General features: G+C 41.6%; 1 protein-coding gene across 3 annotated transcripts in view; it reads right to left on the bottom strand.

Annotated features, from left to right (window-relative positions):
- TLK2 (tousled like kinase 2) overlaps positions 1–26,270 on the bottom strand; it is a 118,968-nt gene extending 92,698 nt beyond the window's left edge. The window contains exons 1-2 of one of the 3 annotated variants that reach the window (XM_021678489.1): positions 25,903–26,270; positions 23,991–24,076 (exon numbers count right to left, since the gene is read on the bottom strand). In XM_021678489.1, coding sequence (XP_021534164.1) covers positions 23,991–24,071 — 81 coding nt within the window. In that variant the 5' untranslated portion in view covers positions 24,072–24,076; positions 25,903–26,270. Of the gene's footprint in view, positions 1–23,990; positions 24,077–25,580; positions 25,717–25,902 lie in introns of those variants that run through there. The other 2 variants (XM_044921889.1, XM_044921888.1) reach the window with 2 other exon arrangements.
- Between the last annotated feature and the right edge of the window lie 757 nt (positions 26,271–27,027).

Here is a 27,027-nt window from a genome sequence, read left to right as displayed (position 1 = left end):
TTGCCTGGTTTGATATCAAGATAATGTTGTCCTCGTAAGTTTTCTGAAATTTGTGAAAATTTTGTTACTATTCCTTCCTTAAATGTTCAATAGAATTCACCAATAAAGCCATGTGAGTCTAGACTTTTCTTTGCGGAAAGGCTTTTAACTATAAATCCAATTAAAAAAATAAATACAGGGTTACTCAGATTTGCTATTTCATCCCAGCTTTTTATTTCTCTCCTTCTACTTAGTGTGATCTTTTTCTAGTTTCTAAAGGCAGACTTGGGGTAATTGATTTTAGACCTTTTTTTTTTTTTAAGATTTTATTTATTTATTTGACACAGAAAGAGAGGGAAAGCACACATGAGTGGGGGGGTGGGGGCATGGTGGGTAGGAGAAGCAGACTCCCCACTGAGCAGGGAGCCCGATGTGTGGCTCGATCCCAAGACCCTGGGATCATGACCTGAGCCAAAGGCAGATGCTTAACCAACTGAGCCACCCAGGTGCCCTAGAGCTTTCTTTTGAAGCTTTAAGCTTTCCCTCTAAAACACTGCTTTAGCTGCATCCCACAAATTTTGATATACTATGTTTTCATTTTCATTTAGTTCAAAATATTTCTTAATTTCCCTTGTGAATTCCTTTTTTTTCCCTTATGAATTCATCTTTGACCTACGTTTATTTAGAAGTATGTTATTTAACTTTCAAATATTCAGCAATTTTCCAGATTTCTTTTTCTTTTTATTTAATTCCATTTTAGTCAAAGGACTCCTTATAATTTAAATCCTTTTAAATTTGTTGAAACACGTTTTATAGCCCAGCATATAGCCCATTTTGATAAATGTTACTTGTGCACTTGAAAGGAATATGGGCATGGTATTTTATAAATGTCAATTAGGTACAGTCCATTGATAGTCATGTCTGCTGATTTTTTTGCTTGCTTGTTCTATCAGTTATTAAAGAGACTGTTGCAATTTCCAACTACCATTATGGATTTGTCTATTGCTCCTTTCAGCTGTCAGTTTTTGTTTTGCTCTAGCATTGGATGAACACACATTCAGGATTGCTGGGTCTTCCCAATGAATTGATCCTTTTTTTATTATAAAATGTACTTTCTTATCCCTTGTAATATTTTCCTTGTTCTGAAGTCCCCTTTATCTAATACATAGTCACTCCAGCCTTCTCAGTGTTTATATAGTACCTTTTCCCATACTTTTAATTACAAAGATACAGGTTAAAAATAAAGTGAGTTTCTTTTTTTAAAAAACATTTTATTTATTTACTTGACAGAGAGAGAGCGAGAGAGGGAACACAGCAGGGGAGCGGGAGAGGGAGAAGCAGGCCTCCCGCCGAGGAGAGACCAACGCTGGGCTCGATCCCAGGACCCCGGGATCATGACCCGAGCCGAAGGCAGATGCTCAACTGACTGAGCCATCCAGGTGCCCCTTTTTTTAAAATTTTTTCATTAACATATAATGTATTGTTTGTTGCAGGGGTACAGGTCTGTGATTCATCAGTCTTACAAAGTTCCCAGCACTCACCATAGTACCTACACTCCCCAATGTCCATCACCCAGCCACCCATCCCTCCAACCCCCCTCCATTCCAGCAACCCTCAGTTTGTGTCCTGAGATTAAGAGGCTCTTATGGTTTGTCTCCCTCTCCGGTTTCGTCTTGTTTCATTTTCCCTCCCTTCCCCTATGAGCCTCTGTCTTGTTTCTCAAATTCCTCATATCAGTGAGATCATATCATACTTGTCCTTCTCTGACTTATTTCGCTTAGCATAATATCCTCTAGTTCCAACCACATTGTTACAAATGGCAAGATTTCTTTTTTTTTTTTTGATAGCTGCATAATATTCCATTGTATATATACACCATATCTTCTTTATCCATTCATCTGTTGATGGACATCTAGGCTCTTTCCATAGTTTGGCTATTGTGAACAGTGCTGCTATAAACATTGGGGTGCATGTGCCCCTTTGGATCACAACATTTATATCTTTGGGATAAATACCCAGTAGTGCAGTTGCTGGGTTGTAAGGTAGCTCTATTTTCAACTTTTTGAGGAACCTCCATACTGTTTTCCAGAGTGGCTGCACCAGCTTGCATTCTCACCAACAGCATAGGAGGGTTCCCCTTTCTCCACATATTCGCCAACATCTGTCGTTCCCTGACTTGTTAATTTTAGCCATTCTGACTGGTGTGAGGTGGTATCTCATTGTGGTTTTGACTTACATTTCCCTGATGCCAAGTGATGTTGAGCAATTTTTCATGTGTCTGTTGGCCATCTGGATGTCTTCTTTGCAGAAATGCCTGTTCATGTCTTCTGCCTACTTCTTGATTGGATTATTTGTTCTTTCGGTGTTGAGTTTCATAAGTTCTTTATAGATTTTGGATACTAGCCCTTTATCTGGTATGTCATTTGCAAATATCTTCTCCCATTCTGTCGGTTGTCTTTTGGTTTTGTGGACTGTTTCTTTTGCTGTGTAAAAGCTTTTTATCTCGATGAAGTCCCAATAGTTCATTTTTGCCCTTGCTTCCCTTGACTTTGGTGATGTTTCTAAGAAGAAGTTGCTGTGGCTGAGGTCGAAGAGGTTGCTGCCTGTGTTCTCCTCAAGGATTTTGATGGATTCCTGTCTCACATTTAGGTCTTTCATCCATTTTCAGCCTATTTTTGTGCATGGTGTAAGGAAATGGTCCAGTTTCATTCTTCTGCCTGTGGCTGTCCATTTGTTGAAGAGACTGCATGTGGCGCAACACCATTTGTTGAAGAGACTGTCTTTTTCCCATTGGACATTCTTTCCTGCTTTGTCGAAGATTAGTTGACCATAAAGTTGAGGGTCCATTTCTGGGTTCTCTACTCTGTTCCACTGATCTATGTGTCTGTTTTTGTGCCAGCAGGATACTGTCTTGATGATTACAGCTTTGTAATAGAGCTTGAAGTCCAGAATTGTGATGCCGCCAGCTTTGCTTTTCTTTTTCAACATTCCTCTGGCTATTCGGGGTCTTTTCTGGTTCCATACAAATCTTAGGATTATTTGCTCCATTTCTTTGAAAAAAGTTGATGGTACTTTGATAGGGATTGCACTGAATGTGTAGATTGCTCTAGGTAGCATTGACATCTTCACAATATTTGTTCTTCCAGTCCATGAGCATGGAACGTTTTTCCATTTCTTTGTGTCTTCCTCAATTTCTTTCAGGACTATTCTATAGTTTTCTGAGTATAGATCCTTTGCCACTTTGGTTAGATTTATTCCTAGGTATCTTATGGTTTTGGGTGCAATTGTAAATGGGATCAACTCCTTAATTTCTCTTTCTTCTGTCTTGTTGGTACATAGAAATGCAACTGATTTCTGTGCATTGATTTTATATCCTGCCACTTTACTGAATTTCTGTATGAGTTCTAGCAGTTTTGGGGTGGAGTCTTTTGGGTTTTCCACATAAAGTATCATATCATCTGCAAAGAGTGACAGTTTGACTTCTTCTTTGCCGATTTGGATGCCTTTCATTTCTTTTTGTTGTCTGATTGTTGTGGCTGGGACTTCTAGTACTATGATGAACAACACTGGGGATAGTGGACATCCCTTGCTGTGTTCCTGACCTTAGGGGAAAAGCTCTCCGTTTTTCCCCATTGAGAAGGATATTCACTGTGGGTTTTTCATAGATGGCTTTTATGATATTGAGATATGTACCCTCTATCCCTGAAGACTTTTGATCAAGAAAAGATGCCGTACTTTGTCAAATGCTTTTTCTGCATCTATTGAGAGGATCACATGGTTCTTGTTCTTTCTTTCATTCATGTATTGTATCACATTGATTGATTTGCGGATGCTGAACCAACCTTGCAGCCCAGGGATAAATCCCACTTGGTTGTCGTGAATAATCCTTTTAATGTACTGTTGGATCCTACTGGTTAGTATTTTGGTGAGAATTTTTGCATCCATGTTCATCAGGGATATTGGTCTGTAATTCTCCTTTTTGATGGGGTCTTTGTCTGGTTTGGGGATCAAGGTAATGCTGGCCTCATAAAATGAGTTTGGAAGTTTTCCTTCCATTTCTATTTTTTGGAACAGTTTCAGAAGAATAGGTATTAATTCTTCTTTAAATGTTTGGTAGAATTCCCCTGGGAAGCCATCTGGCCCTGGGCTTTTGTTTTTTGGGAGATTTTTGATGACTGCTTTGATTTCCTTAGTGGTTATAGGTCTGTTCAGGTTTTCTATTTCTTCCTGGTTCAGTTTTGGTTGTTGATACATCTCTCGGAATGCATCCATTTCTTCCAGATTATCTAATTTGCTGGCATATAGTTGCTCATAGTATGTTCTTATAACTTTGTATTTCTTTGGTGTTGGTTGTGATCTCTCCACTTTCATTCACGATTTTATTTATTTGGGTCCTTTCTCTTTTCTTTCTGATAAGTCTGGACAGGGGTTTATCAATCTTATTAATTCTTTCAAAGAACCAGCTCCTAGTTTCGTTGATCTGTACCACTGTTCTTTTGGTTTCTATTTCACTGATTTCTGCTCTGATCTTTATTATTTCTTTTCTCCTGCTGGGTTTAGGCTTTATTTGTTCTTTCTCCAGCTCCTTTAGGTATAGGGTTAGGTTGTGTATTTGAGACCTTTCTTGTTTCTTGAGAAAGGCTTGTATTGCTATATACTTTCCTCTTAGGACCATCTTTGCTGCATCTCAAAGATTTTGAACAGGTGTGTTTTCATTTTCACTGGTTTCCATGAATTTTTTTAATTCTTCTTTAAGAATTAATAAATTGACCCATTCATTCTTTAGTAGGATGCTTTTTAGCCTCCATGTATTTGAGTTCTTTCCAACTTGCCTCTTGTGATTGAGTTCTAGTTTCAAAGCATTGTGGTCCGAAAGTATGCAGGGAATGATACCAATCTTTTGGTACTGGTTGAGACCTGATTTGTGACCCAGGATGTGATCTATCCTGGAGAATGTTCCATGCGCACTCGAGAAGAATGTGTATTCTGGGGCGCCTGAGTGGCTCAGTCGTTAAGCGTCTACCTTCAGCTCAGGTCATGATCCCAGGGTCCTGGGATTGAGGCCCGCATCAGGTTCTCTGCTCTGCAGGAAGCCTGCTTCTCCCTCTCCCACTCCCCCTGCTTGTGTCCCCTCTCTCGCTGTGTCTCTCTCTGTCAAATAAATAAAAATCTTAAAAAAAAAAAAAAAGAATGTGTATTCTGTTGCTTTGGGATGGAATGTTCTGAATATATCTGTGAAGTCCATCTGGTCCAGTGTGTCATTTAAAGCCTTTATTTCCTTGTTGATCTTTTGCTTAGATAATCTGTCCATTTGATGGAGGGGCGTGTTAAAGTCGCCTACTATTATTGTATTGTTGTCAATGTGTTCCTTTGATTTTGTTATTAACTGGCTTATATAATTGGCTGCTCCCATGTTAGGGGCATATGTTAGATCTGTTAGATCTTATTGGATAGACCCTTTAAGTATGATGTAGTGTCCTTCCTCATCTCTTATTATAGTCTTTGGTTTAAAATCTAATTTGTCTGCGGTGCCTGGGTGGCTCAGTTGGTTGAGCGACTGCCTTCGGCTCAGGTCATGATCCTGGAGTCCCTGGATCGAGTCCCGCATCGGGCTCCCTGCTCGGCGAGGAGCCTGCTTCTCCCTCTAACCCTACCCCCTCTCATGTACTCTCTCTCTCTCATTCTCGCTCTCTCAAATAAATAAATCTTTTTTAAAAATAAATAAATAAATAAAAAATAAAATAAAATCTAATTTGTCTGATAATAAAGTGACTTTCTTGTAGACAGCATACAGATGGGTCATATAACAGTGACCTAACCTGACATTCCCTTCTAAATGGAGTGCTAGACCATTAACAATTTCTTTAATATCAATATATTTGGATTTAAATCTGCCATATTGCTAATTTTCTCCTTATTTGTCACATCTTCTTGTTTCTTTTCCCTCTCTACCTTCCTTAAGACTGAGGCGTATTCTTTTTCAAGTATTCCACTTTATCTCCACTGAGGGATTATTAGCTATTACCTCTTTGTTGCCTTATTTTTTTTAGTGGTATTTAACTTATCATAGTTTACGTTCAAATAACCAGAAATAATATTATCTGAAATTAATAACATAGACCAGATCTTAGAAATTCACTGTAGGGGCCCTAGGTGGCTCAGTTGGTTAAACATCTGCCTTCAGTTCAGGTCACGATCTCAAGGTCCTGGGATCAAGCTCCATGTCAGGCTCCCTGCTCAGCAGGGGAGTCTGCTTCTCCCTCTCCCTCTGCCCCCACTCGTGCTCTCTCTCTTGCTCACTTACTCTCTCAAATAAATAAAATCTTCAAAAAAAAAAAAGAAAGGAAGGAAGGGAGGGAGGGAGAAATTCACTGTAATCAAAGGTTTGGTAGTAAAAGCAGAATCCCATTATAGCAAATGTCACTATAAAAAGTTTTAGGGGAGGGGCGCCTGGGTGGCTCAGTTGGTTAAGCGACTGCCTTCGGCTCAGGTCATGATCCTGGAGTCCCGGGATCGAGTCCCGCATCGGGCTCCCTGCTCGGCGGGGAGCCTGCTTCTCCCTCTGACCCTCCCCCCTCTCATGTGCTCTCTCATTCTCTCCCTCTCAAATAAATAAATAAAATCTTTAAAAAAAAAAAAAAAAAGTTTTAGGGGACACCTGGCTGGCTCAGTTGGAAAAGCATGTGACTCTTGATATCAGGGTTGTGCATTTGAACCCCATGCTGGGTGCAGACATTACTTAAATAAAAAACTTAAAAAAAAAAAAATTCTACAAGGATACCCCATAATAAGAATTTTGTTCTAAGCTTGTATTTCAGAAATAAATAAAACTTTGGAGAACTAGTTAAAACAACTTATCTACCATGGCACCTGGGTGGCTCAGTCGGTTGAGTGCCCGATTCTTTGGTTTCGGCTCAGGTCATGATCTCAGGGTCATGGGATCAAGCCCCACATCGGGGCTCTGGCTCCATTCTCAGCACAGAGTCTGCTTGTCCCTCTTCCTCTGCTACCCCCACTCCCGCTCTCTCTCTCAAATAAATCTTTTTAAAAAATAAAAATAAGTTATCTACCACAAATAATTCTGTATAACAAATGTTCCATCAGTTCTGTTCCAGAATATGTCACAATTTTTAAAAATTTTCCTTACTGAGTTCTATTAACAGCTAAGACCTTTTAGTTTTGCTCCAGTATCTAGCATGACATACATGCTCACCTCACATAAAATATTCCAAATCATCTCTAGAAAAATCCTCCTTCAAGATTACCCACCAAATAACAATGCAGTATTAAAAAGGAGAGCTTTTATATAACACCATCAACTAGGTCTAAATAAATTAAATCTCAGGGCACCTGGATGGCTCAGTCAGTAAAGCATCCAACTCTTGATCTCAGGGTCATGAGTTCTAGCCCTACTTAACTGGGTATGGAGCCTACTTTAAATAAATAAAATCTCTTAACTTTCTAATTCATTACATGGAGCTTCTGTTTTCTCTCCAGGACTTACAGAATTATGACTTGCAATACTATGCATATCGCCAATTAATTCCATTATCCCAAACCATGAAAGCACTATAGAATTTGTTATGGTGAGAGTTGATCTGTAATAGTGCTTAGAGCAGAAATTAATATGGGTCCTCATCTAAACCACAGAACAGGGGTGCCTGGGTGGCTCAGTCAGTTGAGTGTCTGCCTTCGGCTCAGGTCATGATCCTAGGACCCTGGGATGGAGCCCCACATCAGGCTCCCTGAGCAGGGAGCCTGCTTCTCCCACTCCTTCTCCCTCTGCCTGCTGCTCCCCCTGCTTTTGCTCTCTCTCTCTATCAAATAAACAAATAGAATCTTTAAAAATAAAAATAAATCACAAAATACATATTATTGACACATATACACACAGAACTCCTAAGAGCCTTGGAGGTTATCTGGTAGAGGCCTGTTCCTTAGATTCCCCAACAGGGTCTCTGAACTACCATCTACCTACACAGTCTATTTAAAAGGCCAAATTGGGACGCCTGGGTGGCTCAGTTGTTGAGCGTCTGCCTTTGGCTCAGGTCATGATCCCAGGATCCTGGGATCAAGCACTGCATCAGGCTCCCTGCTCAGCAGGCAGCCTGCTTCTCCCTCTCCCTCTGCCTGCCCCTCCCCCTGCTTGTGCGTTCTCGCTCTCCCAAATAAATTAAATTTAAATTAAAAATAAAATGCCAAATTGAGGGGCGCTTGGGTGGCTCAATCAGTTGAGCATCTGACTTCAGCTCAGGTCATGATCTCAGGGTCCTGGGACCTACCAGCATCGGGGGCCCCCCACTCAGAGGGGAGTCCACTTCTCCTCCTCCCCCTTGCTCATGTGCACTCTTTCTCTCGAATATATAAATAAAATCTTTTACAAATAAATAAATGAAATGCCAAACTGACTTGACATTAGCTAAAATTTTATCAACTCCATATAGATGAATTTCAAATCCTTGCAGTAAAACTCATCACATACTTCTCAAAAGTGCTGATTAATAAAATTAAGGAGGGGCGCCTGGGTGGCTCAGTTGGTTAAGCGACTGCCTTCGGCTCAGGTCATGATCCTGGAGTCCCGGGATCGAGTCCCGCATCGGGCTCCCTGCTTGGCAGGGAGTCTGCTTCTTCCTCTGACCCTCCTCCCTCTCATGCTCTCTCTCTCTCGTTCTCTCTCTCTCAAATAAATAAATAAAATCTTAAAAAAATAAATAAATAAAATTAAGGAAACAAAATATTGCTTAATAGACTCAGTTTAAAAGAAAAAAAGACCTTTTAAAACATGGTCTCCCTGGGAGTAAAGGGAAGACTAATAAAAGGTTGGGAATTAGAGGCAAGTCTCCTGTATAGTAACTCCGCATACAACATCTCTAATAACTACACATGCTCAAATACTTCCTGTAAAGGACAAATATGTGTTCTAATTTGAGGTAACTAAATGCTAGATAGTATTTTTTAACCCTACTGTGAGTCACAAAACTGTTTAAGAATGTATGAAAACCATGGAACTCTTACCTCCCAAAAAAGATACATCAGTAAATACATTTAAATTTTACCTAAGATACATCCATAAGTATATACAAATTTTACCTGTCATTTTTTTTTTTTTAAGATTTGTTATTTATTTATTTATTTATTTGACACAGAGAGGCACAGCGAGAGAGGAAATACAAGCAGGGGGAGCGGGAGAGGGAGAAGCAGGCTTCCTGCTGAGCAGGGAGCCCAATGCGGGGCTCGATCCCAGGACCCTGGGATCATGACCTGAGCTGAAGGCAGACGCTTAACCGACTGAGCCTCCCAGGCACCCCTTGCCTACCATTTTATGAGAATCAAAAACCTTAACACCTGTCCATGGACTCCCTTGCCATTAACTGACCATGAAGAAACCAATGTTTTCATTCACTGATACATACTCGGATTGACTGATTGATGGACAGATAATAAAAATATATTCCTCCTCTCTATGGAGAGGAATGTGCCTATAATTACCAACATTACAAATGCTCTCATCCCTTGACCCAGCAATTCCACTTCTAGAGATGTATCCTGTAAACATATATGAACATGTGTAAAATGTCATTATGCACAAGGCTATTCACTACAGCACTGCTTATATCAACAAAATCCTGTTTTCCATTTAGGTGTCCATCAAAAGGAAATTGGTTATATTATGGTTCAGCTGTACAATGGAATATTAAGCAGCCTTTGGATAAAAGGACAAGGAAGCTCTACATATACTACTATAAAACAATTTCTAAGATTTTAAGCACAAAAAGCAAAACATACAATACTGTATATAATATACTTGTCACTGTGTTTTTTAAAAACGGAGGGGACTAATATACCAATGTATTTGCGTGCACGCACGCACATATATGTCAAATATATATGATTTGTATCACATATATCATCACACATATAAATAAAAGAAACTGCTACTAATCGCTGTCTCTAGGGAGGGAAACCAGATGGACATGGGAAAGGGATCAAAGAGATGTTTCACTGTACATCTCTGAAATCTTTTGAATTTTGTATTAACTGAATATATTGCTTAATCTAAATTAATTATTTAAAAAAGAACCTCTACCCTGGACGCTAAGCAGTTTTGTTAAGCTTCAAAACCAAGCTGATCTAGGGGTGCCTGGGTGGCTCAGTCATTAAGCGCCTGCTTTCGGCTCGGGTCATGATCCCAGGGTCCTGGGATTGAGCCCCGAGCGTCGGGCTCCCTGTTCAGCGGGAAGCCCGCTTCTCCCTCTCCCACTCCCCCTCCTTGTGTTCCCTCTCTCTGTCGAATAAATAAATAAGATCTTTAAAAGAAATAAATAAATAAAAATAAAACCAAGCTGATCTGTACCATCATTCTGTGACTTATTCTGTAATGATATTTTATCAGAATGTTTCTTAGGTTGTTTATTTATAGTGTATCCTACGTGACCTTTCTGAGCAACACAGAAAAAGTCTCATCTTCTCCACACACAATCTGACTCCTGAGCAAATTACACTACCTTCTTTTAGGCTCACGGTACTTTTCACATCTCTATATCCACCCTCAGCTGTGTGCCCTATACGTCTGGGTCCATGTCTGCCTGATTATAAGTGCCTCAAGAGAATACAGTGCATCTTGCTGACTTTTTTTTTTTTAAATCCTCAGTAATACCTAGACATAGTACAGATTCAATAAAAGTTGGTTGAACTCAGTCGCTGAAAAATTTGAATATTAAAATTTCAATATAGCTATTATGTCTCTTTTCCTTCATCTTATCCAGATTAGCATACAAGTGGTTCAAATGGTTCATAAGATATTGATGGAATATTTTGTGTCTTGGTTCTCGCTGGTCAATTGGTAATGTAACACAGACTGGATAAGTTAGTTTTGGTTTGATGCTAGTAGCTTCTGCTAAATTTGAACATTAAGTCTGTCTATTAGAGTTAATTAACAGAAGATATCCTGAACTGGAGGCACCATCTCCTGAGATCAGCGGCCCTTCAGATTACATTTTAATTCCACAATTAATCCTTAGTATTCCTCTGGAGTCAGGCAAAACAGAAACTAAATTAACACCAACTCTGGCAGCAGTTTATGGGATAAGTCACATATTTATTCTTCAGAGAAGCAGTTATCAGTCATACAGGTCGCATCCATTACAGCAGATGCCAACATCTTGTTATCTTTATGTGGGCAACATTAACAGTCTTCATAGGACTTAATACTTAAGGCAATACTGGTTAAAATAAAACTGAGAACGCCAAATTTGGATAGCTTGCTATTATTTTTCTATAACTGGCTAAAATAGGGACGCCTGGGTGGCTCAGTCGGTTAAGCGTCTGCCTTCGGCTCAGGTCATGATCCCAGGATCCTGGGATCGAGACCTGCATCGGGCTTCCTTGCTCCGCGGGGAGCCTGCTTCTCCCTCTCCCACTGCCTGCCACTCCCCCTGCTTGTGCTCTCTGACAAATAAATAAAATAAAATCTTTTTAAAAATAAATAAATAAAATAAAATAAAATTGGTTCAAATAAAAGGCTATCCTATATAACTCACCAAATTACATGACAGCTTAGTTCTTCCATTTCCCAGGCCAACAGTATGATTTGCAAAAACGGCAGTTTGAGTATTATTACTAGTTCTTCTACAGATGTTAATGAAATTGCTAAGACTTTGCAGGCTTTTGCTGGATATGAACTAAAAGAAAAAGAATCACCATTTTTGTCTGCCCTTTGTCGATTATAAGGGCTGAGGGGGTCAAACTCCAACAAAATAATGAAGTTTAATATGATCCAGTCATTCCACTTCTGCATATGTACCCAAAAGAGATGAAAGCAGGGAATCAAACAGACATCTGTGCACCCATGTTCACAGCAGCAGTATTCACACTAGCCAAAAGGAAGAAGCAACCCAAGTGTTCAATGACAGATAAACATAAATAAAATGTGGTACATATAATGGAGTATTATTCAACTTTAAAAAAGGAACGAAATTCTGACACATGCTACAACATGGATGAACCTTGAGGATACTATACTAAGTGAAATAAGCCAATCACAAAAAGACAAATACTTTTTGAATCTGCTTAGATGAGATTTCTAACGTAGTCAAATTCAGGGGCGCCTGGGTGGCTCAGTTGGTTAAGCGTCTGCCTTTAGCTCAGGTCATGATCTCAGGGTCCTGGGATCGAGCCCCACATCAGGCTCCCTGCTCAACAGGGAGTCTGCTTCTCCCTCTGCCCCTACCACCCCCTCCCCGCTCATGCTTACTGTATCTGTCTCAAATAAAGTCTTAAGAAAAAAAAAAGTAGTCAGATTCACAGAAACAGAAAACAGAATAGTAGTTGCCAGGGATTGAGGGGAGGGATAAATGGGGAGTTATTGTTCAATGAGTACCGAGTTTTATTTTTGCAAGATGAAAAGGTTCTTGAGAGAGATGGTAGTGATGGCTGCACAAAAAAGTGAATATACTTAATGTTACTATACGTTCAAGAATGATCAGAATGGTAAATTTTATGTTATGTGCATTTACCACAATAAGAAAAAAAGTAAAGTTTAATGACCAAGAAATTTAGGAAAGCAAAAAGGCTGATATAGTCATGAGAACCTTGGAAAACAGGCAAAACTCATAAGCCAAATGGAGAAGAGCACCCACTGGTACTCCAGATCCTCTAGACTGCTCTAATCTGCAAAGGAGTGTTCCTTGGGCAGAACACAAGAACAGTCCATGAAGAGTACACTTATCATGGGGTGCGTGGCTGGCTCAGTTGGTAGAGCATTCGACTCCTGATCTTGGGGTCATGAGTTTGAGCCCCACATTGGGGGCAGAGTTTACTTTAAAAAGAAAAAAAAAGTACACTTATGATGAGCACTGAGTAATGTGGAGAATTGCTGAATCGCTATATTATACACCTGAAACTAATGTAACACTGTTAATTATGGTGGAATTAAAATTAAAAATTAAAAAAAAAAAAGAACAGTCCAAGTTATGAAACAAGATTTCCTATGAAAGTCTCTGTAAGGGCAAAAAAGCTGACTGGGGGCAGGCAGGTGCTAAGACAAATAACCCTACAATAGAAGCTCTGTGGCCCCACACGAAGCCAAAAGACTACCCTCAAATGAACCAAAGAGAACAGAGAGATGGGAAGGCAAACCACTCTGTAGGGCAAAGTTACCAAATACTCCAGGAATGATTTTATTTTTAGTATGTCTTAAGTCTAAGGAAGGATTATCTGGGACTAGAAAAAGTAAAGTTTCTTTCTGGGCTAGGGAAACTGGGCAACTGCACTGTAAAAAAGAATAGCCCAAGAAGCACTTAACATGGCTAACACAGTAGGAAGCAGATTTACACTAATCCAATCCCATCACATCTAGTAGTAGTGAGGGCCAAGTGAAACCTACCACCAAGAGGGACCTAGCAATTTGAGACCCAGACAAGGTAGAGAAAGAAGAACAAGACTGACCAAGCCAAATCATCCCTAGACTCAGCGATGAAATACAAAATCACTGATAATATATATTCCCCTTCACCTTGCCTTTTTAAAAACAGTTTTAGGGAATATTTCAATTCAGCTTTATTTTTAACTAAAAGTAAACAGAGAATAAGAAATAGCAAAATGACTCTAATGGCCAGGAATGATGACAATGACAATACCTCACCTAGGAAGTAAGTAAGCAGATGAGAAGTGAAAACTCACAAGGGAGAAACCTAGGTATGGATTCTTACCCACTATGGCACAAGAAAGAGTCCATGCACACTTTGTAAGTGTTAAATAGGCTTGTATTACTGACTGTAAAAAAAGTGAAATGAGGAATTACTGTACCAAAATCCATGAGAAGACAAAAACTCAGAAAGGTAAGCTCAGCACTCAAAAAAAAATTTATTTCTATTTGAGGTCATTTGCTGATTTAATTCCAAAGTAAAACTGAAAATGAGCTGTAACTTGAGGATGCCCGAGGGTGTGGGGAGAGAATGAAGTTCAAAGCCTGGGCCATTCCCAATGAGGGGAGTCTAGGAAATCCACCCCATATTTTAAACAAGGACCACAGGGCTACCTTTACAGGACAAGAGTGACCCAGAAACAAACCAGCCTTCATGGAAACTCAATGGATAGGTTTATGCAGATTAGACAAATTAAAAAAAATAAAGAAGTGGAAGGTAGGTCAGAAGAAACTACCCAGCATACAGCCCTGGGAAATAAAGACCAGCAATCCAGAAAACAGAGTAGGAGGCAGAGAAAATACAGTACGAAGGTCTAATATGTTTAAACAGAGGGCAAGAAGGAGAAGACAGAGAATAAGGCAGAGGCAATATATGAGGAGACAATGGCTGAGAATATTCTAGAACTGATTAAAACCAGCAATCCATAGATTCAAGAATCCCAATGAATCCCAACAGAATAAATAAAAGTAATTCAACCATTCACAAAAATCTGCACATAGATGTTTACAGCAGCTTTCTTCATAATTGCTAAAACTTGAACACAACCAAGATACCCTTCAGAAGCTGGATGGATAATAAACTGTGGTACATCTAGACAATGGAATATTATTCAGTGCTAAAAAGAAATGGGCTAACAAATTATGAAAAGCCATGGAGTAAACTTAAATATTACGAAGTGAAAGAAGCCAGTATGAAAGACTACATACTGTGTGATTCCAACTATATGACATTCCATAAATGATAAAACTACGGCGACAGTAAAAAGATCAGTAGTTGCCAAGGCTTAGGGGAAGGAAGGAAGCACAGAGGATTTTTAGGGTAGTAGAACTACTGTGTGTGATACTATAATAGAGAAAGATCCTTATACATTTGACCAAATCCATAGACTGTATGACACCAAGACTGAACCCTAATGTAAACTATGGACTTTGGGTGATAATGATGTGTCAATATAGATTCATCAATTGTGACAAATGTACCACTCTTGTGGGAGATGTTGATACTGTGGCAGGCGATGCATGTGTGGGTCAAAGAGTATATGAAAAATCTAGGCACTCTCCACTCAATTTTGCCCTGAGCCTAAAACTCCTCTAAAAAGTAAAATCTAGGGCACCTGGGTGGCTCAGTTGGTTGGGCGACTGCCTTCAGCTCAGGTCATGATCCTGGAGTCCCTGGATCGAGTCCCGCATCGGGCTCCCTGCTCGGCAGGGAGTCTGCTTCTCCCTCTGACCCTCTGCCCTCTCGTGTGCTCTCTCTCATTCTCTCTCTCCCAAATAAATAAATAAAATCCTTAAAAAAAAAAAAGTAAAATCTATTTTTTTAAGTGTATGCTCAGGTTCCCAAAAAATATTCAAATGTAAATAAAGCATGGAAAAATAATAAAGGAAAAAAAATAATCCAGCCTATACATATCACCCATTCCCACTTTATAATACAGAAAATCAAAGACAAAGAGAAAATCTCAAAAATGGACAAGGAAAAGATAGATTACCTTCAACAGGACAGCAATGAGACTAAAAATAAAAAGGGTATAATGGAAGCCAGTAGACAACAGTGAACAATGTACTGAAAGAAAATAATAGCCAACCTAGAATTTCAAACTTAACAAAAATACCATCAAAGAATAAAGCAAAGGGGCAACTGGGTGGCTCAGTCAGTTAAGTGCCCAACTCTTGATTTCGGCTCAGGTCATGATCTCAGGGTTGTGAGACAGAGCCCGGCGTCGTACTCCACGCTGGGCGTGGAGCCTGCTTAAGATTCCCTCTCTCTTCCTCCCCCCTCCCTCCCCATTAAAAAAAAGAATGAAGCAAAAAACCCAGATATTTTAAAGCAGATGAAATGGGGAGACAATCACTGGTAGACCCACATTAGTTCCAAAGGACGTATTTTAGGAATTATATTTATATGTAAATATTTATAATATCTTAGAAGAAAAAGTGTTCCAGATAAAATGTCAGAGACACAAAAAGGAATGAAGAACAAAGTGGTAAACACAGGTTTACCTATGTAGGTTAGGCTAAAATAACAATGACTACATAAACAAATTCAATAATAATGTGAGTCTTAAAAATATATATACAAGGGCGCCTGGGTGGCTCAGTTGGTTAAGCAACTGCCTTTGGCTCAGGTCATGATCCCAGGGTCCTGGGATCGAGTCCCACATCGGGCTCCCGGCTCAGCGGGAAGCCTGCTTCTCCCTCTCCCACTCCCCCTGCTTGTGTTCCTGCTCTCACTGTCTCTGTCTCTGTCAAATAAATAAATAAAATCTTAAAAAAAAATATATATATATATACAAATAGTGGGTACATGACATTTCTTGCAATTATCAAAATCCATAAAACTGTGCAACACAAAGTGTAAACCTTAATGTTAAACTATAGACTTTGGTTAATAATAACGTAACAATATTGGTTCATCAGTTGTAACAAATCTACCACACTAATATAAAGTATTAATAGTGGGGGAAAACTAGGGGTGCCTGGCTGGCTCAGTCCATAGAGCATGTAACTCTTAATCTCAGGGTCATGAGTTCAAGCCCAGGTTGGGCATGGAGCTTACTTTAAAAAAAAAAGAAAAAAAAAAAGTGGGCAGAAACTAGAGAGGCAGGGAGGAAGTATATGAAAACTTGGTACTATCTGCTCAATTTTCTATAAACCTAAAACTGTTCTAAAAAGTAAAGTTTATAATTAAAAATATATGTATAATTAAATATGGAATAGCATGTGAGTTGGAAGAGGAATAATGGAGTTAAATCTTCAAGCCCCTTGTACTGATAAAGAACAGGACAAAGGTGCTGATTAACATTAACCTTTGACAGTTGATAACATTTTGTAATTTCTGTGGTAACCGATTAAAGGGTGCATAACTTTCAAACTAGAAGATGGAAAAATGGCATGTTAAAAATAAATAATAAGACTGGGGCGCCTGGGTGACTCAGTTGGTTAAGCGACTGCCTTCGGCTCAGGTCATGATCCTGGAGTCCCGGGATCGAGTCCCGCATCGGGCTCCCTGCTCGGCAGGGAGTCTGCTTCTCCCTCTGACCCTCCCCCCTCTCATGCTCTCTGTCTCTCATTCTCTCTGTCTCAAATAAATAAATAAAATCTTTAAAAAATAAATAAATAAATAAATAATAAGATAACTGACAAAAATTTGAAGGTAGGGGAAAGAAAAAGTAGGAAGTGCTTATTTCTCTATCTTTCATAGCAGAAAATTAATGAAAAAAAAATCATTTCAAAAGAAGGTAAAAAAGGCGTAAGAAAGATTTAAAAAGAAACACCAGGAAGATTAAAGCCTAAATATGTCATCGCATTAAATGTAAATGAACTAAATCTTCTAATTGAAAGACAAGAATTTTGAGATTGGAGGGGCGCCTGGGTGGCTCAGTCGATTAAGCGACTGCCTTCAGCTCAGGTCATGATCCCAGGGTCCTGGGATCAAGCCCCGCATCGGGCTCCTTTTCAGCGGGCAGCCTGCTTCTCCCCTGCCTGCCACTCCCCCTGCCTGTGCTTGCTCTCTGTCTCTGTCTCTGTCTCTCTCGCTTGCTGTGTCAAATAAATAAATAAAATCTTTAAAAAAAAAAAAAGAATTTTGAGACTGGAGTAAAACAATAAGCTAGAGCAGACCATGCCTATATGGATGACAACTAACTCTACTTTGATCTTCTCAATACTCTTTTCCATTCAATGTACACAGTGTGCTGAGCATTTCAATAGTCAGAGATAAAGATATCATATGTGTTCCCAAGGAGACTAATAAGGGAAACAAATCATATGTTATAATAAAAGGTTTTCAAATGCTAATAAAATAATGCAACTAGAATAGTGCAGGTATCTGGAAAAGCTATAAAGGTGACATATCTAGATTACACTTTGAAGAACAAGCTGAAAGTTCATCAGGCAAATAAAAAAGGAAAGGTAAAGGAGAAAGTGTGAGCCTGTTTGCTAATATTACAGGTTAGGAGATCAGTCATGGTTTAAGGGAGCAGAATATACCAGAGAGAGAGAACACAACTGTCAATGAAGTAGAAAAATTAGGATAGGAGTTTTAGCTCTGTCCAACAGGCAATGGGAGCCTTTGAACAAGGGAGTAAAACAATAATGCTGGTATATTTAGAAATATATATTTTTTAATTTTAGAGAGAGAGAGAACAAGTGGGTGGGGGGGAGGGGCAGAGGGAAAGAATCCTCAAGCACACTCGCCGTTGAGCATGGAGCTCCATGCAAGGCTCAATCCTACTGCCCATGAGGTCATGACCTGAGCCAAAACCAAGAGTTAGACACCCAACCTACTGAGCCACCCAGGCACCCCTATTTTTAGAAATCTAACTGGGGACAGTTTACGGAAAGATAAATGGGGCAGGAGAGACTGGCTACTATAGTTATGAATGAGGAAGGACTGAGAAAGCAGTCAGGACAGACAACTGCTTGAGAAATTTCAGAGAAAGAAGAGACATGAGTTGATACTTGACTACATGTGAAATGAGAGGAAAATTAAACAAATACTAAGTAAATGAAAGGGAGAAGACAACATAAAGCCAAACATAATAATAAATTTAACAGTGCTTTAAAATTCAATGGTGTAAGTGTAGACTATTTCTCTGAATTTATGCTTATTGAGCACTAACTATGAATTAAATGCAAAACACCAAAACATACATTTTTTTAAATTACTGGATTGGTATGTAAAATAACTAACACTAGATATCCATAACTAACACCTTTTTTTAAGGGAGGGGCAGAGGGAGAATTTTTTTTTTTAGATTTTATTTATTTTTTTGAGAGAGAGAGGGCGCACACACGAGCATGGGGGGGGTGGGGCAGGGCAGACGTAGAGGGAGCAGCAGACACCCCACTAAGCAGAGCCCAATGTGGGGCTCAATCCCAGGACCCCGGGATCACGACCTGAGCTGAAGGCAGATGCTTAATCGACTGAGCCACCCAGGCGCCCTGAGAGGGAGAATCTTAAGCAGGCTCCACGCCCAGTGCAGAGCATAACACCAGGCTCAAACTCATGACCCTGAGATCATGACCTGGGCTGAAATTAAAAATCAGGCACTTTACCAACTGAGCCACCCAGGCGCCCCCCATAACTGTACCTTCTAATTGATGCAATTAATTAAATGACAGGAGAAAAAGTGTAAGTTGGTTAAACATCTTTTCAGAAGACAAATTTGATTAAAAAAAAAAAGTCAAATTTGATCATTTAAAATGATCATGTATCAGAAAAAAATAAAAATAAAATTTTTAAATAAGGTGATCACAGGGCGCCTGGGTGGCTCAGTCGGTTAAACATCTGACTCTTGATTTCAGCTCAGGTTGTGATCTCAGGGTCATGAGACTGAGCCCAATATGGGGCCCTGCACTCAGCGCTCAGCGTGTAGTCTGCTTGAGATTCTCTCTCTCCCTCTGCCTCTGCCCCTCCCGCTGCTCACGTGCACACGCTCTCTCAAAATAGGCAAAATCTTAAAAAGAAAAAAAAAAAAGGTGCTCATGTAACACAAATTTATACAAGTAGAAAAATAGATCATTTTTCTTTAAGACATCAAAAATCTACTATGTGATACTACTTAAAAGTCTTTGGTCTTACTTCAGGCTCTACAAAGCGAAGGTTCTTGTGTTAGAACAGACCGTCCCACTTTCATGGCTTGTCATTTTATTCTTCTTTTCAATACCATCACATACTACATAATCCTTTTTATTCAATGCAACTGAAACTAATGATATTAATCAAAACAGTAGATTGCAAAGGGGAATCTACAAAAATAAAATTACACCTTTAACATTTTCTTTGAACTTCAAACCTATAAATGTATATTCTGTTGCCAGTCTTTTTTTTTTTTTTTTAAGATTTTATTTATTTATTTATTAGAGAGCGAGCGAGAGAGAAACAGCATGAGAGAGGAGAGGGTCAGAGGGAGAAGCAGGCTCCCCGCTGAGCCGGGAGCCCGATGTGGGACTCGATCCCAGGACCCTGGGATCATGACCTGAGCCGAAGGTAGTCGCTTAACCAACTGAGCCACCCAGGCGCCCCTGTTGCCAGTCTTCTGACGCAGGCCTTTTGAGTTGTAGATCCACTGACTATAGTTCCAGTCTCACACAAACCACACCCATAATGCATCGTCCACAATTTCTAGTTTCAATTTCTTTAAAAGTGAAGCGAGACTTAAAAATACTTGCCAAGGATCTAAATGAAGAATTCTTCCAGATTACAAAAAAAAAAAAATTTGTAAACATCTATAGGTATCTCCTTATTGGCTCACCTTATAGTCTTTCCAAGGCAGTTAACTTAGTTTTCACAGAATCAACAATTTTTACATTTTAGTTATTTTTCTTTGGCTTACAAAATTTTATATTAAATTATATAATTATATTACAAGTGCAAGTTGTCATAATGTGATCCAACCAATGGGCAACAGTATGTCTTACAAAAAGAGAACACAATTTATTAAGACTAGCATCCCTGTTACAAAAGATTTAAAATCACTTCTTACTGCTTCTATTGTACTTGGAACAGTACCTGGCACATAGGAAGTACTATCTAAGTATTTGCTACTATATTAGCGTTAAAACTAAACTAGCTACAGGGGTGCCTGGCTGGCTCAATAGGAAGAGCATGCGACTCTTGATCTCATGAGTTTGAGCCCCACATTGGGTATAGAGATTATTTAAATAAATAAATAAATACACAAACTTAAAAAAAAAAAAAAAAACCCAAAAAAACTAGGGGGGCCTGGATGGCTGTCAGTTAAGCATCCAGCTCTTGGTTTCAGCTCAGGTCATGATCTCAGGGTCTTGGTATCGAGCCTGGCATCAGGCTCTATGCTTAGCAGGGAGTCTGCTTGAAGATTCTCTCCCTCTGCCCCTCTTCTGACTCTCACATGCTCTCTAAATAAATAAATAAATCTTTAAAAAACAAAAACAAAAAGAAACCCTAAACTAGCTACAGATATAGTGCATGCAACGGTGGAATTCTACCTACTTTACACAGCCGCTGGAGTCACAGAGACAACCTGTACTTAAATTGTCAAAATGGGGTTCCTGGCTGGCTCAGTCGGTGGGGAATGCTACTTTTGGTCTTGGGGTTGTGAGTTCGAGCCCCACGTTGAGTACAGAGATCACTTAAAAAAATAAAATGTTAAAAAAAAAAGAGAGAGAACAGAGTAGGGAATAGAAACTGCAATAGGTCCTCACTGAAAACATGAATATAAGGCAGAGTCAGTTTCACATAACTACAAGTGGATTATCCAGTACTTAAGGGAGGAGATCTTAAAAAAAGAAGTAGGCTAGCTCACATATCAGGTCAACAAGAAATGAAAAAGTAGGTTCACAACCCAATTTAACCTCCTCACCTCAAAAATGCTAAGAGGATGGTTACATGCCCTCCTAAAAAGTGGCACTAGACAGAGATGGAAAACCAGCTGTATTTTCTCAGTGCACATTAGGCTACTTTCCTCTATCATTAACTCACTAGTGACAGAAAACACCAATCTCAAAAAAAAATCCATGCAGTGCATCCCAAGGCACAAACTTTTGGTTAACCAATTATAAATTAAATACGCTAACAGAAACTGAATGTATATAAATGCAATATGCAAGAAAATTTAAAACTTGTGAATTAAAATCCTATACATCAGTGAAGAGCAAATGAAACATAAATGATAAATGTGGTGGCTTTACCATTTTGTTTTTGCCTAAGTTTTGTAACGCAGTTATCTAATTTGCAGGTGTAAAAAACTTGAAGCAAGATGACAGAAGATCTATTAACAACCAGAAGTTCAAACACCGCAGCTACTTAAAACACTCTTGTCCACTAGGAAAGAATCCACAGTGGCACTAACTTTCTTCCTTCTATGGACATCAAAAAGTACGGAAAATGATATGAATAGTTAGGAGAGACTCAAAAGACGGCCCCTGAGGGCTACACCAGTCCCACTAGATGGCACTATCACAGGAAAGGCACTCGGTTCTCCCATTTGGCGCAAGGGCTGAAAGCCTCTTGATCTTTGCAAAACTGAAAACTACCAATTCAATGACATCCTCGTTGGGAAATTATGACCCATAATGAGGAATTCAAAGCTAGAAGGAGGAGTTTTTCTCAAAGCACCTTCCCTCCCAGTAGCATGGCCTCCTCCTCCCCAGTCCTATTTCAAATCAGTGGTCTGAGGGATACCATATTTTGTAGGCAAAAGAAGTCATACAAAATGGAGATTTTTTTTTTCTTCTTCCTGACTCCAAACTACAGAAAAATTTACTTGCTTCCCCCCACCCCCGCCACGTTTCTTTGCTATGGGAAAAAATCAATCGCTTGCTGGTCCTTGAACAACATTTAGTGTAATCAGTATACTTACTATGACTAAAAACATCAAAATAACATACAATCAGTGACATTAAAACATTTAGATATAAATAAACTTCTTCATATATAAAAGGAAGAACTTCCTATTAAACAGGCAGATTAAGTTTTCTGACACCTTAATTACATGATTTTAAGTTGGGCCCGGGCAGCAAGATTCACAATGTCAATTATCCCCATCACTCATGCCCTACTCCATCAGAAGTATACTTGGATATAGCTATCATGACCTTAAAAAACTGAAGAAAAGAAAGGCATGCTAACAACAAAACCCAATGAATTTAAACAACATACAATGTGAATACAAACTTACTTTTATTCCATAGGTGCCCACCTGCAGAGACAGAAGATTTGGATATGAACCTTCTGCTGAGTTCCCAAATTAAAAGACACGTCAAAGGACATTATTAGGTAATCAACTGAATCAGAGATCAATCTAATACTCAAATAAACTGCTCACTTCCAGCTGAAGCTACTTCTCCTAGATCAGAGAACTCATATTTATACGTACAGTGTCTTTAATATATGTTGACAGTCGGTATAGCCACTCCAAAGTGCCACAAGTCAATCATTTAATAAAAGTGGCCAAAGAAACCAGGAACTACAAAATATGTAACGAATCCTGTGTTCCCATGGCACCTGGTCACAGTTCTAATACAAATCTCACCAAAGTATCATCTCCCTCTCACGTTCTCCACAACGGAGGCTTGGAGGCACTGAGCTGTCCTTCCTGACACCCTCCACAAGGCCTCCTACACAGCAGGCACTTAACAGCTGTTGAATGAACCAAAAAACTATCAAGCTGTTCAGCTCACCAAAACTATGAGACCCCTCAAAGCAGCCAGTTTTTCCCACTAAACCTTGCCAACACCTTCACCTTTAAGAAGCTACTAACCAAAGCCTGAGACTAACATTTAGGTCACCGTAAGAAATAGCACAGAAAGAAATGTATCGCATGAAGTCAAAGATCAAAAATTCACAAGTCTCAAGCCCAAGTAATGCAACAATCTCGGATTGGTGAAGCTTTGAAATAAGACCTCACAAATATATTTTACATGTTGTATTAAAATCATAAATATATTGCACTAAAACCATCTTATGAAAGCAGAGGGGTGAACGACATGAGGACGCACAGGAAGCCATAACGTTGCTTAACTTAACCACCTGACCATTAAATGGGGGCTTGATCTTACTTTATGCTCCCAGAACAAAAATGAAGAGTGAGTAAAAAGGAAAAACAGGAGGAGAGAGAAGGCAGTCTGGGGGTGCAACCAGGAGGAATCTGTTGAACTGCAGACTGGGAGAATGACAAACTTAACAGAAGCAGATTTTTCAAAACTCTAGCATGTAACTATCCAAAAAAAAAAGCCATGTAATGAATCTATGCCAATATCTTTTTGTTAACAGCTTTTGTTTTTTTTTGAATGACTGAGGAGTTTTGACAAAATATGGCACAAAATCCAGATATACACCCCATCAGTATCCTTGCAACAAGACCCATGGGAAACCTCTCCCACATTAGAGGGGAAAGAGAAGCATATACTCCCACTCAGAATCCCTTCAATACTGTTAAGTTAGGGGAGTAACTGGTAGGACCTAAGAAAAGTTCACTGGAACCATGAGCTGATCTCCCCAGCAATCTATCAGCATGGCCCACCCAAACTGATCTTAATTGTTTTCTAAATGTGTTTCAATTAGTCTATGAACAGTGTTCACTATCAGCATTTTACTCACCTTACTAACACCAACTCCTGTAAACCTGGCCTCTAATAATTCCTGCCGTCGAGGGTCCAGGCTATGCAATTCTTCCATCATTTCTACTGAAAAAGACAAAGTAAGTTGTAAGACCATAAAAGCTAAAAACAGGAGGTACCAATTTTTAGATACAACAAAATGCAGTAATTATTTCACTGAATGGTCACACACAGGTAAACCTCAAGTAAACACAGCATACAAGTGATAAACTACAATGTGCTGCCTCAAACAGCAACACACTGAAAGTCAAAAATGGCTCAGAAGTCCTCTTCCGAGGGCTACTTACCCTTGTCTAGTTCTGGTCTGATTTTAACAGCAAAAAACCTCCAACCCTTCATATAATCTCAGTAAAAGTTGAGCAAGGACTAACTTGCAAAACAACAACAACAACAAAATCCTTCTATCAACCTTTAAATTTAACTAAGTACTTTTGGATATTTGTTTCCAAAACCCATGGGAACTAGTTCTCAAACTAAAAATATGAATCGTTAATAATAACTTAAAAATAATGTAGCATGAATCAGAAGCTACAAATAACTTCAAATAACTCTATTATATAGCTCCTTGCTCTGAAGAGCTCACGAAAAAAGGAATTAATTATTTTAAATTTAATAGAGAACCCATGGTAAAACCATCAACCAGCATTCACTCAGGAAATCAGTAGAGCTCCATAACCATCCCTTTACAAAATCTTTTTCTGACCACTCCCTGGAGCAGTAGGTTTCTCTAGACATCTGCTCTGAGCACTTCTTTCAAGCAGGGAAGGACAGGAGGACACCATTTTTAAACTCCTTCCACGACCAATAAATGCACAGGCTACTTTCAGCAAATATGTCCATCCACTGCAAGAGATCAACTCCTGTAGAATCCATTGGAAACCTCTCTAATATTAAAAGTGGAATAGGAGCATACACCATTACACAGAACCCTTTTGAGCATATTATTAAACAGCTACTGGAACGATTGGCATGATTTAAAAGTTCACTGAGAACATGAATTAAACATTCTCCTCTGCAATCTAACAACTCCACATTAACTGTAACAACCCCTACCAGTCCTCCAGTTTCATTTCCCTTCCTGGATTGAGAGCCTGGGGCAAAGGGGAATGAAAGGGTGACAAATTAAAGTTTCACCCACACAAACAAGTGCAGGTTAGCGAGGGAATAAGGAAATTCTCGAAAAGGCAGAAAGGCATCTTAAAAAAGAAAAAGAAAGGAAAAAGGGGATTGAGAGAGAGTGCTTCTCCTAAGTGGCCTTCCTCGCGTCTCGCCCTGCCCTAATCAAGGCCGGAATGGCAGAGGTTGCAGCCTCCCTCACACCCAAGGGTCTCTCGGAACATTTCCTAAACCTCCATCCCCAGGCCTGGGCCGGAAAATGACGCCCCAGCGGTTATTCCATTTAATGTCAACTCATGTTAAGGAAATCTCCACTCTGTCTCATTCCAGCGGGGCCTTGGACTGGGATCCTCCCTGCAGCCCTCCCTACAGCCGGGAAGCAGAACCGATGGGGCCTGGTCCCGGCGCCCCTCGCCTCCCGCCGGCTCCAAACTTTCCCCAACTCCAGGCCCACCTGTCACGGAGGGAGGGCGGGCCGGCTCTCGGGGGCGCCCGGGAGGCTGCCGGGGCCTCCAGCTGCCGGGGCGTCCCCTTCGCCCTGGCGGCCGCCGGCCCCACTCCCAGGCCGGGGCCGCCTGGGCCTCCCCCATCTTCAGCCCGGCCCCTCGGCGACCCGCAGCCCTCGGGGAGCCCCTCCCGCCTCAGCGCCGAGGAGCTGCGGCCCGGAGCCGGTCCCCGGGTGGGCCCGGGCCGCAGCCTCCTCAGCTGAGGGGGTCCCCCGGACGGTTAATGCCCCAGGCCCGGCGCCCTCCCCCGCCCGGAGCTCAGCCTCTCACCTGCCGCCGCCGCCGCTCCACGCTCCTCCCGGGAGGGGCCCCGACCCGACCCGGTCGCGGACCGCTCCGCTCTCCCCCTGGGCAGGCCCGGGGCGGAGCCGGGGCCTCTCCTGAGCGCCGCAACCCCCCGCCCGGGCAGCTGCCGCCGGCGCCGGGCTCCACGAGAGGGCGGGCGGGGGAGGGGGGCCGCGGAGGCCGCAGATCCCCGGGCTCGCGTACAGAGCCAGGCGCCTGACGCGGGCCCGGGCCGGGGCGGCCGCGGGGGGCGCGGGACCGGCCTCCTGGCGCCGGACAAAGGCCAAGGGAGGCGCAGGAGGGCCCAGGCCCGGCCGGGAGGTGGGGGCCCGCTCGGCTGGGGGCCACTCGGGTGCGGCGCGGGGGGTGGGGGGGGGGGTCGGAACCGCTGGTGCCCAGGACCCGCCTCCGGCCCCTTAATCCGGATCGGTTCGGTCCGGATTAGTAGTGATCGGTGTAAACACACTAGTGAAACCGCGTGTTTCCTCGCGAGATTTGCACGGCTGGGAGGCAGGGGGGGTCCTGGGGGGGTGGGGGAAGAGCCGACAGTGGGGGAGGAGGGGGAGGGGACGAGGAAGGTGGGGGGGTCCCCGCTGCCCCGGCGCCCCGCCTCCTCCAATCAGCGGCCAGGCTGGCGGGCAGGGGTTAACCAGGGGACCCCGCGCCGGCGGACGAGGCCGCCGCCTCGCCGGGCGGCGCCGGCGACGGGCCGCCTCGAGCCCGACCCGGGCCCGAGTCCCGGAGCCCCCGCCGCCGTCCGTGTGTAACCGGCCCCCACCCGCGGGACCGGCCCGGCCAAGGCGGTTGAGCCGGCGCCCTGGGCCGCGGACCGGCGCTGGAGGGGCCTCGCCGCCTGGGCCGGGCGCTCCCCGATCCGCCTCGCCGAAACCCGCGCCCGCCTAGTCCCTCGTCTCCACGAGTTTGGGTGAGAAGTGGGCTTGCTCTGCCCAGGGATGGATTTTAGAGGAAGAAAGCCCGTGAGCCGGCGGACCCCGCCCGAACTTCCTCGGAGACGCCCAGTTAGTGAGTTCGCGGTGCCCACCGCGTTGGCTTCTCGCACGCCCCGCCACTCTCCACAGGGACCGTCCGGCTCCCCAAACCCACACCGGC

This window comes from Neomonachus schauinslandi, chromosome 15 (assembly GCF_002201575.2).
Source record: "Neomonachus schauinslandi chromosome 15, ASM220157v2, whole genome shotgun sequence".
Taxonomy (NCBI): Eukaryota; Metazoa; Chordata; class Mammalia; order Carnivora; family Phocidae; genus Neomonachus; species Neomonachus schauinslandi.
The sequence above is the reverse complement of the archived record's forward strand: the minus strand, read 5'-3'. Positions and strand labels throughout refer to the sequence as shown.